The following is a 12,673-nucleotide window of genomic DNA, read 5'->3' on the forward strand; positions in this document are numbered from 1 at the left end:
CCACAACAGACCTCCTTAATTTATATATTGTGTGAGCTGAGGATGGTTCCAAGTGAATCTAAACCAGTACTTATTTATGAAATTGGTGTAAATTACCGTTTGGAGTGTTGATTGGTGGAACATCCATCGAACAGTTCCTATACAAAAAGTCATTCATCAACTTGGATATGAAAATAATAAACTATGATTTATCCAGTCTTATGTTTCTTTCAGTGTTCCTGTCTTTCTGATGAAAATATCCTTCGGATCAAGATCTAAATGATGTATTCAGGAAAATGGAACTTCGGGAAACAGTCATATAAGTTTCCAATGTTTTTCTTTGTTGAGTTTGTTTGATGAACAACATAAGCAGAATAAGCACATAATTATGATGATACTTGCATGATAATAATCCGTAAGTATGAAAGCGAGTGTGAATGTAGCGTTGATTGTGTTGACACCTTTGTTCCATAATCATTTGTTTTAGTCGGTCACTCCATTCCTTGTGCCTATTGTTTGTTTTGGATATAAGTGATGTTTTCTTTATTATGTCCAGTTCCATCTACCAGTGGCCATCACACTAGCCAGCCCTGCGGCAGTGTCCTTAGAGCAACCCCGTGTCTCTGTACGAGTGAGCAACTTATTGGGAAAGCCTTTGAGTCCAGTTCCTCTAACCGTAACTGCTGAGAGTGCCACCAGATTGGGGGATGAAGTGGTGGTCTTGTCCAAAAAGAAATTTGAGCCAAGTACTGAAGACAAGTATGTGGCATTTTCCTTACCTGCACCATAAACATCAATAAGATTAAGAGGGAGTTTCTAATTATATACTGCATTTTTATTTTCTGATGTCATGAGTAGAGGCACCTATTTTTCGCAAAACACGAAATCTCTCATTTTTTGCAAAATTTTAGGAATTTGGCTCAAAAACACGAAATTATTTACTTTTAAGGGACACTGGGACTGAAATTTCCAAATTCTATATAAACTGAGGTACAGTTTTGAAATTTTGTATGCTTATGAATAGTCATAACATAAACCACTGTGGTAAATTTGAGCATTGCAAGTTGATTAGTTCTTGAGATATTAATTATTTTATACATTTTCATGTGCAAATTATTCAATATTTATAAAGGTCTGCCGCATTAAACCAATCAAGATAGTGTAACTTTTAGGTAATATCTATTGCATTAATACAATTGGAAGAAACCTACGGATTTTTTTTTTGAATTGCATTAATGAGTATGAAGAAATAAATTTTTTTCATATCCATGTTTTTAATCTACAAAAAATCTTCAATTTTTTAAGTTTGAAATTTTTTTGCAGCCAGACCAAAAGTGCAATCCAAAAATCGATCCGCAGGTTTATAGTCAATGCAATGAAGATAATACATGCAAATTTTGAAAGCAATATCATAAGATTTATGATGCGTGTAACATTTTGAATGCCTGAAAAAGTGAAACAGAAAAAAGCAATTTTTTAAAATAATGGACAATGCTCATAACCTGTATTGCCAGCTGAGAATCTCAAAGAAATTTCTTGTTTTCTCCTATTTTTGGATTTTGGCTTATGCCACCGAGAACTTATTGTATGCATTTCACCACAGAACAACACCAAACCATGGTAGAAAATACTCACATACCTCAACACAATCAAACTGGAAAACAACTTGTTTGTAAACAAACAGGATTTGCACATGGTATGTACGGAAATAGTCATAAATAATGCTGAAACTAATAAATATTTCTTTAATAAGTAATCACTGTCTTTGAAAATAGGCATAAAAATTTACTCAATATATTATGCAAGGCCACACCACCACCTGTAATTTTCATTCAGATTTTTCAAACTTTTGTAGTTCTTATATAGTTTACGTAGTAAAAGTGCCTACTTCCTCCACTAGAAAGCAGCAAAATGCAGACCGACAGATGTAGGAGGCCTTTTTGAATTATTCTTATGAAATGAAATCGTGAAATCTGCTTGAATACACCACTAATGTGTGCTGATCGTGAGTCGAACGAAAGTGGGCGTTTAAAGGACTGCACGCCAGGCATTTAAAAGCTACGCTAGAGCTTTAAAAATGGAGGAATTTGGATGAAAACACTGTTATCTGATCCGCGGGGGTTAGGGGTGTATTAATATGGAAAAAGCCGAAAATCAATATTTTACATATATTTCGCCAAAATTTCAGTCCCACTGTCCCTTAAGCAAAATCGTGAAATAATTTACGAAATTATTTGGGACTGCATCATTTGGGTAAACCGTATCGTTCATGGTCAAAGAAGCTCAACATTTAATGCATCAAATATAAAATCTGGGAGGTGATAGGATAAAGGTGCCAAATGCAGTGAAAGTTCGCGAGGGAGATCTGGAGCTTCAGATAGGGCGTGGTGCTCTGTTAGGGAGAGTCAAGAAATCTAGAAAGAGATAAAGCTACTCGGATTCTGTCTGGGGAATCACCCATACCAATTCACTAATAAGAAACGTGGGAGAATGCAGCGTTGACAAGCTGGAAAAATTGACTGTATCTTCACCCACAAATAAAATTCTGGAAATGTAAAATGATAGAAAAATCAAGCATAATTTTCTGAATGCCATGATATGATTTTTAACTCCACTTATCATTGCCTTCAGTAGTACACAATTCGTGGCAAAGCCGTGGGAACCAACTCTGCTACACACAAAGAATTCAAGTGGATTTCAACTGTGTATCTCGGGGGTTTTCGTGGCGTGATTTGTCTGGATGGCCTAATAAATAGCGAGCTTCGCGTGAAGAGCAATCTATTCTACTCCTTTGAAGGTGCAGTATGCACGTCAGCCACGGTTAGGCTGGATCGCGAAACGACCATTATCTCATGAACAGTGTTTGATAAGTGAGTTTCATTGTATACTTTGAAAGTGCGGGACACATATCAGCTGCAGAGAGGCTGGAACATGAGGTGAAGAGTAACTATAAACAGTAAATTGAAATGTAAAACTCATTCTCTATTTGGTCTAAGTCGTGTGCTGTAAAGAAAAATCTATCGCGTTGGAGCTAGATTGCAAACGGTATAATTACTCAGACCTGTGATCAGTGCTAGAGAAAGCAGTAAACAATTCTTATTCATAATTCTATCTTGTGTGGGATAGGAATTAGTATGCCGAATTTGGGGCTGTGAACTAGGACAGTAGCTGGGAATGTGTCAGGTAGTCAATACCAGTATTTCTAAGCATAGAGAGTTACAATAATTGAAAATCTTCCACCTTTTTGATACTTTTTATTTGCTTTTTAGCAAATTATTATTTGTAAACAGTACATGTTTCGTACAGTACATGAGAACAAAACAGGTACTGTTTACAAATAATAATTTGCTAAAAAGCAAATAAAAAGTATCAAAAATGTGGAAGATTTTCAATTACTGTAACTCTCTATAATTAGAATTTGATACGGAAGATAAAGCTGATTACTTGCAATTTCTAAGTATACAATTTATTAAAATTCGTATCCACCTTATTCAATACTTTAAAATGTTGTTAAGGTGAAATTACAACATATATTTTATCAGAACTAGTTTCAACGCCTTATTTTGCGTCATCAGCTGAAATACATTCTAGGAAATATTTGGCAAACATATAAGTTTATCTACGTCACATAAAACAAATTTTAAAAAACATATTGATGATTTAAAAACATGTTGTAATTAAACTATTTCCAATTCCATATTATCTAAGACTTGCAAGTATTAAACTTTGAATTGATAAAATCCGATGTAAGATAGTTTATATTATCGTGCGTTTAACAAAAACAACCACTGAAAACACAATCTTCTTAAAAAACATTAGCTCTGTTTGACACTTTAAAAATTTTTTTTTACATGTAGAACCGTATTAAAACTAATTCAATAAAATCTTCAGCTGTTATATTGTAGCAATCGTAGTGAGGTGGAAAATGAGAAGCCAGTGCTTTAAGATGTTAACAATTATCTCATTCCCAGTTCAATGCAGACCTGAAATAATAGGAAACTAGTAAGCTATCGCTTAACCGAAAACGTAAAATTTACGTCTTATAACATAAACATTTATGTGACTCACCTCATATGATCGCTGTCCTTGCGAAGCACCGAGTAGCTAAGCGAGCCTTGTTGTGTTAGCAATCAAGTGTCCAAGGTTAGTTTGGGTCAAAGAGGGGAACTAGGGGAACTAGGGGAAGAAGGAAGGAGCAAATGAGGGGCGGCAACCTGTTGGAGCTCCGGAGGGCGTGATCGTGAAAGGTAGCATGTAAAGCTATTACGCATAATATGAAATACTGTCCTATTCTCCGGTATATGTACATTTTTAAAAAACTCAACAAGAAAATCAGAAAGAATATTTGATTTTTCGGAAATTTCATTTAAATTAAAGTTTGGATTAAAATACTGATCCAAGTGTATATAACAGCCCTCCGTAACACCCAGCAAACTACCTTTCCCTAAGCTCTCCAAAATCTCAATGTTCTGTTCTATGGATGTGAATTTATGTTTTAGATCATGTACATGCTGGCCAACCGCTGAAAATCTGTTATATTTTATTGCATTAATATGTCAGTGTATCTAATTTTAAAACTTCGTCCTGTTTGTCCTAGATATGTGCAACTACAGTCATTGCATTTAAATCTATATACTCCCAATTTGGTATAAGGGTTCGATCTATTAACTGAAGTTGCATTGTGCAATACAACTGTATTATTATTATTATTATTATTATTATTATTATTATTATTATTATTATTATTATTATTATTATTATTAATATTATTATTATTATCAGTACGAAATGAAACTTTCATGTTATGTTTCTTGAAAATATTAGTAAACTTATAAATAACCTTGTTATAAGTAAAAGTTGCGAATGACTTATGATTTGGTTTGTCCTTGACCAAAGTGGTTTGTAAGCGAAATCTAAACTTGTTAATAATATGTTCAATAAAGCATTCACTAAAACCATTAGCCCTAGCTATTGAACGTATTATATTGAGTTCTTTTTTTTTCTTTTCAAATTAACAAGTTATGGAGGGCTGTTATATACACCTGGATCAGGAATTTAATCCAAACTTTAATTTGAATGAAATTTCTGAAAAATCAAATATTCTTTTTGATTTTCTTGTTGAGTTTTTAAAAATGTACATATACCGGACAATAGGACAGTATTTCATATTGTGCGCAATAGCTTTACATGCTACCTTTCACGATCACGCCCTCCGGAGCTCCAACAGGTTGCCGCCCCTCATTTGCTCCTTCCTTCTTCCCCTAGTTCCCCTCTCTGACCCAAACTAACCTTGGACACTTGATTGCTAACACAACAAGGCTCGCTTAGCTACTTGGTGCTTCGCAAGGACAGCGATCATATGAGGTGAGTCACATAAATGTTTATGTTATAAGACGTAAATTTTACGTTTTCGGTTAAGTGATAGCTTACTAGTTTCCTATTATTTCAGGTCCGCATTGAACTGGGAATGAGATAATTGTTAACTTAAAGCACCGGCTTCTCATTTTCCACCTCACTACGATTGCTACAATATAACAGCTTGAAGATTTTATTGAATTAGTTTTAATACGGTTATACATGTAAAAATTTGTTTTTAAAGTGTCAAACAGAGCTAATGTTTTTTAAGAAGATTGTGTTTTCAGTGGTTGTTTTTGTTAAACCCACGATAATATAAACTATCTTACATCGGATTTTATCAATTCAGAGTTTAATACTTGCAAGTCTTAGATAATACGGACTTGGAAATAGTTTAATTACATGTTTTTAAATCATCAATATGTTTTTTAAAATTTGTTTTATGTGACGTAGATAAACTTATATGTTTGCCAAATATTTCCTAGAATGTATTTCAGCTGATGATGACGCAAAATAAGGCGTTGAAACTAGTTCTGATAAAATATATGTTGTAATTTCATCTTAACATTTTAATGTATTGAATAAGGTGGATACGAATTTTAATAAATTGTAATCTTGGTTCAATACGGACGAATTATGAAATTTATCTACTTAATTTCTAAGTATAGCCGAAGAGGCTAGGTCATTTGAACTAAGACTAGAATAGAAATATAGGCAGTCACTAGGAGATCGTGTGCAGTTGAACATTGAACGTAGCTACATAACTTTCAAGGGTTAGGAAACTTAGGAGCCCTAATGCTGTATTTAAGTGAGGAGAGAAAGTTACAGGCGAAGAGCAAACATTTGATTATGTATCTCCTTTCTATTAGTGCGATATCCGCATAGGGGTGATCGACGGAAGCAAACAGACATTTAACTGCCTATCCGGGTGCAGTATTAGGCGTAAAGAAGACAACAGATGCAGCCAGCAGCAGCGGATCTACGATCTACGGACTCATCACGGTCAAGCAGGAGCAGAACCATGGAACGACGCCAGGAGCAGAACCAGGGACTGTTGGCCACTGACGATGCTTGGGTCAAGCAGGTGCAGATCCATGGAACGACGCCAGGAGCAGAACCAGGGGCTGTTTGCCAGTGGCGGCGCTGGAGTGATGGCTGGCTAAACTCATCAGTGCGTCTACAATGGAGGACGTTGAGGTCAACTTAACCAGATAAATTTGGGCAGACTGTTATTGCATGGATTGGGGATAGGATTAGCTTCGCATATATTTGTATATAGTCATTTTTAGCCCTTAAGACAAGTGTGATTTTTCACTCAGGACTTTGCATGCGTAGGAAGTGTATAGTTTCCTGTATTAGATTTTATTTGTGGGTTACGAGGGAGTTAGGTTAGATGTGTTGTTGTTTAATGTTTATTAGATCATGTTATTTCTCGATTAATCAAGTATAGTGTCTTACGGTAATAGGATCTTTAAAAGGAAGAGACCAAAGTGGTCTATAAAATCAAATGGGAGACCTTTCTGGAATAGTGGGGCAGCATAAGGGTAGGTTTGCATGTTAATTTTATTGCATGAATTTCAGATGCAGTTCTGATAGGGGCAGATGTCGTCAACGTTGTGATATTGAGGATCATTTGAAAGTTGTATTGAGTTTCTCTTGGGCATAGGCATGGTGAGAACCCTGGACTGTAGAGTCAAGAGAGAGAGTTACAGACATAACTTCATCATATTTGAATGGGAATGTAATGAAATAAGTGAAAAAGTGTTTGCGATTTAAGAAGGCAGATACACGCCTGTAAGTTGTCTATTTACGAAAGATGGTCCACTCAGCTGTTGGGGAGAGTGAGGGTGTGACAAATGCCATATGCTGGGAGACTCGACTAAGGGGAACCTCTGATGACGTAATGTTTTGTTGTCCCGGCGTGTGAGACAGCTTCGAAAGCTATCCCTCCCAGCAAGGTCGAGGATATATACTGTTCCGAGTTTCAAGGAGGAGTGTTCCCTTTCCAAAGCCGCAAGATGACCACATTTATTTGTGTATTATATTTCAGGTCCTGATGAAGGCATATGTATTCCGTTTGTTTTGGACTGTGTTTTATTGTCCTTGTCTTTTGTTGTTAGAGCTTTAGAGGTTGAAGTAATAACATTAAGTTATTTATTAGACCACCTTATCAATACAAAATCGACTTGGTTGATTTACATAAATTTGTTAACTAATAGTGGTACATGTTTTGCCTTCCCTGAAGGCATCATCAGCCATAGTCTTAACCTTAAATTAAAAGTAAGCGTCTAAATGACATGTAATAATGAAATGAATTTTAAAATCTTGAAGAGATTTGAAGTAAAATAACATTAAAAATAACAATGATGGTTTAAAAATACAATGTGATGAGATATAATAGTGGAGGTATTAACAAAATTAACATTAGAAGGCTGCTAAAATAAGTGCAATGGATAAAACAACAGATTGTTCTACAACAAGTAGTAAGATTGCATAAAAATAAAGTTGATAGTCTGGCGGTTATAATTAGACGATGGCGAAAAATCGTATATAATCAAAGTAAAGAAGAGAGAATAAAAGTCAAAGTTAGTGGAGAGATCCGAAGTTAATTATGATCTTGAAGATAAAAGACGAAAGTCAGTGGCATATGGTGAAGTTGTAGAACACGTTGAGGATATGAAGTTGTAGAATAGAAGTTGAAGAACAGTTTCAAATAGGATCTCTATGGACCATCTCAAAATTTGAAGTAATGCTCAAATGTTGTAAATTGTGAGTTTGTAGATATTCTAGTTGAAAAAGCATATAATAGTGGAATCTGTAAAAGGAAGCAAGGAACGTGGAGTTCATTGTGTGAAAACTATCAACTTTATTTTTATGCAATCTTACTACTTGTTGTAGAACAATCTGTTGTTTTATCCATTGCACTTATTTTATCAGCCTTCTAATGTTAATTTTGTTAATACTTCCACTATTATATCTCATCACATTGTATTTTTAAACCATCATTGTTATTTTTAATGTTATTTTACTTCAAATCTCTTCAAGATTTTAAAATTCATTTCATTATTACATGTTATTTAGACGCTTATTTTTAATTTAAGGTTAAGACTATGGCTGATGATGCCTTCAGGGAAGACAAAACATGTACCACTATTAGTTAACAAATTTATGTAAATCATCCAAGACGATTTTGTATTGATTAGGTGGTCTAATAAATAACTTAATGTTATTATTTCAATCAAATATCAATACGGACCAAAAATGATATTTATTACGTGTAAAGCTTTAGAGGTGTCGCATGCATGCGATGTAAGGTCATAAGTTCACATCTCATATGCGCGTGTCATTTACCTCAGTGTGTTTTCTTTTTCTTTCTCTTCTGGGGGAAATCATTGGTCCTGCAGTGTATTTGTGTGTATTTCCCTATGTGTGGGAACAGTATAGTGTAGTTATTATGTGCGAAGTACTCCCTCCCTAATTACATGCGTTTTTCTAGTGGACGTTTCAGTCAACGATAGTAGAAGCGAGCCTGCTCAACTTAATTACCAGCACCAGTGTGTATGAAGCAACTCACGGTATCCACAGTGTGAAGATTAAAGTTGCCATTTCATGGCTGTAAGATGTTTGTTATTACTACATGTGAAATTCAGGGATTTTATTTTGTTTAATATCCAACCTTATGTTTTTGTTATTAAAGGTTATTGTTAAAATGTGATCCTACTTTCACTCGCACAACAGCAAGTCCTGTCCTTTGAATTTTACGTGATTAACAACCGAACCAACGACGCAAGCTCGCTGCTATGCAGCCGAAGGCAGAAGAGGACAGGAATAATTGGTAAGATGTGCCTGTGTTTAGCGACCCACGCATTTAATGTTTCTTCAGTACTTTCAATACAATCTCAGAATTCGCTTGATGGATATTGGAGTCTGTAGGGCACAGTGGTTTATGACGGAGATTTGAGGCGACTTGTGGCAGTAAAGTCCGATAATCAGTGCCACAATTGACTTTACATCCTTACGATATATATCGAAATCTAAGATATAGTATATCGATTATCACTGAATTAGCTTCCTGTGAAGCGAGAAATTTATCGCATTCATGATTACGTGTAACGTGACTGTGCATTTCCTCTTGCTTGTTGAAAATTGCTGCTGATCAGTGTGTTTAATTTCCTCAGTTTATTAAAATGATTGAGGCAGTTCTTGATGGAGAAAAAGAATTTGCATCAGAAGGATTTTATGTGTTTGACAAAACTAGAAAGATATTGCTGTGCAAATACTGCATTGTGGGAATTAGTTTCAGAGAAAGGACATGTGCCTGAAACATATTAATAACAGAGTTTCACAAGGAAAAGGTGCTAACGACGACAGGCATCAGAGGACAAGCTAGTCTCACAGGCACTAGTTCAGCGGCAGAATGAGTGAAATACGATAAGGGCTCATTCATTTTATCTACAGCTTAAGCTGTCATGGAGGCAAATATTCCACTGGAAAAAGTTGATCATCCGAAGCTGAGAGAGTGGATGCAGAAATATATTTCAGGTTTGTGCAATACTATATATATATATATATATATATATATATATATTTTTTTTTTTTTTTTTTGAGGAAGGGATGTGAGGTTATGTTTTTCAGATAACTTTGTGCGGTTATGCTAATTTTCTTGTTTAATGACATTTAGGCCTAGATAATACATGCTGGATCCCTCATTTACTTACAATTATAAATAATTTAATTCATTCAAATGATGTTAAATAGCCCTCTAATATTATGCGTTTTGATTTTTTTAAGGTGCTGAAGACTTGCCCACAGCTGGAAGACTGAGGGAAGGTTCTGTGCCTCCAATCATGAGAGAGGAGGAGGAAAGATTAAAAGAAGCTGTGAAAGATGACAGTTTCAATTCCTTGTGATGAAATGACTAATAAAAGTGCTTACTTGTGGCGATAGTACAGTTCAGAAGTTATTTGTAGTGGGAGTGAAAGTTATTGCAAATTTTAATGCTAGAGAATGTTCACAAGCAATTATTTATTTATTATTTAGCATATGATGCTACAGTTGACAATCAACTATGTACAAATTATTAACAGGCACAAAAAAAAGGTCTCTATAGACATAAAGTATACCATATTTACTTGCGTATTAGACCTCTTTTTTCCTCACTTTTACAGCCAAAAATAGTAAAGTGGGTCCAGTATGCCATAACCTCTAAATTTTGTGCAGTGAACACATGACCTTCTAGGCTATAAAGAGCTCTAACTAGTACGTGTAAACATTCTATACTGTTATTTAACAAACTTAGAATGTATTTAAGTTATACTGGCTATTTTTGTCAGTAGGCAGTATTTCTAAACTTAAAAAGACAAAGGGTGAACACGACTTGGCCTACAGTACGTATAAAAGTCTGTTTTAGTTACTCATATCACGTCATTCGTTACATCTCATTAATTCCTCTGGTGAGGTCGACGTCAGGAAGGACACACGGCCGTAAAAACTCGCTACGAAGATTCGTCTCGCTTCATACTCGACCCCGTAAAAAAATGGGATAAGGGTATCATGTTATATAATTAAATATTGATACAAAAGAACTTAATGGACAGTCATTTGTCTCTGTCTGTTCAGCAGTAGGCCTACCACACAGTAAACCTGATCACGGCTTTAATTTGAAAAATCGCCGTGCGCCGCCAACTACCCTGCCCTGCTACCGGCGTGTTGGCAAGTGACGTCATCTTCACTGCCATCTTGTCAGTCACGTCAGCCATACTTCATTCTCTTTGAGCCATGCACTGCAATCGAGAGCATAATAAATAATAAATAAAAATAATTTTGTTCCCGGCTATAGAGTCTAAACAGTGTGAATCTATTCCCAAATGGTTTCTGGAGATGGTCTCTGATATTCCCAGTTGGTGTATGTGTAGCAGAAGCCACTCCTTCCGAATAAAGCCCTGCTGTAGAAGGCATGCCGGCATGCCAAACCATCAGATGATAACTAGCGTATGTTACGAGTTGTGTTGTACTTCCTAATGTAATGGGTAGTATCTGGAAACATTCTTTTGATAACTGTGGCTGTTGAAACACAGACCCTATTTTTAAGTAGCCTACATTTCATGCTTCTTCTCTACATTTATCACATCAGGATTTACATAAACAGCTGTCCATAGGTTAAGTATATTATCGCCCTGATAGTGCCCAAAGGTTCCTCGACAGAAAGAATAAAAATAAATAACTGGAAAATATACTGCATTTATGGATATCTACAGGTGTGGTGCTAATGCGTTTTATTATCATAATGTTAAATTTTGTACGTTCATTGTCTCTTTTTTTATTAACCCATACCCTAGTATGTTTTGTTTGGCGTCTCCGAAAATCGTTAAGGTACGTGGGGACATAAACTAATAATAATAATAATAATAATAATAATAATAATAATAATAATAATAATAATAATAATATTAATGATCTTGCCTGCTGTATAAACAGCAACAACCTGGAGTATTTATCAACTAAAGTAAACTCATTTCCTCATCCCGAGGTGATACAGCTCTTTTTAGACTCACCCCCAGTGGAAGGAAGTTGCGTGTACTGCTTTTATCGCATATCAACCTTCCTGCCATTCGTAAATCTATCTCTGGCAGTACGATACCGGGAATCGAAGTCAGTCTCCTGAGAACAGCAACTAATTGTGCTAACCATTACGCTGGCGGACATTATTTTAACTACAAGACACAGACATATAGCACGACTGATGCACGCTTGCAGTGCGCGGGTTGGACACGAAGCTAGCCAGTAGACCTACGCTACAGAGGTGGACATTTCTTAACTACGAAACACAGATGTACCGCACGCGTTTCCATTGCGTAGGTCGTACGGACAAAACTATTCACAAATTTTTGCGATGTCATCAGAGCTGCAATAAGACTTGTACCTGCTTCGAAGCAGAATCGTTGTTCTTCTCTGATGAATTACGCGGGGGGTCTTATATGCAAGATTTCATTTTTTCATTTTTTTCGTATCAAAAAGCCAGGGGGGGGGTCTAATACACAAGTAAATACAGTATATATGCAAACTCCACATTAGAAAGGTTAATATGGGGGTCTTTCAGTCTCTTAGAGAGAAATATTCAGCTCTTCCAGCCAAGAGAGTGGCTCAGGGGTCACTCGGTGAATGTTCACGATGGAACCAGCAAACGCTCGCAGAGGGCAGTCCTCCAGTATGTGCAGGATACTTTGCACTTTTGCACCACAGACACAAGTTTGAGAGTCTTTTCAGCCCCACTGATGCAGAGCGGAAGCACTTCTTCCTACTCCGCAGCGTATCCTGTTGAGTGTGATCCAGTGGAGCG

General features: G+C 35.9%; 1 protein-coding gene across 1 annotated transcript in view; it reads left to right on the top strand.

Annotated features, from left to right (window-relative positions):
* OstDelta (oligosaccharide transferase delta subunit) overlaps window positions 1-12,673 on the top strand; it is a 427,988-nt gene that overhangs the window by 210,068 nt on the left and 205,247 nt on the right. The window contains exon 7 of the mRNA XM_067152997.2: window positions 536-738. Coding sequence (XP_067009098.1) covers window positions 536-738 — 203 coding nt within the window. The remainder of the gene's footprint in view (window positions 1-535; window positions 739-12,673) is intronic.

This window comes from Anabrus simplex, chromosome 8 (genome assembly GCF_040414725.1).
Source record: "Anabrus simplex isolate iqAnaSimp1 chromosome 8, ASM4041472v1, whole genome shotgun sequence".
NCBI lineage: Eukaryota > Metazoa > Arthropoda > Insecta > Orthoptera > Tettigoniidae > Anabrus > Anabrus simplex.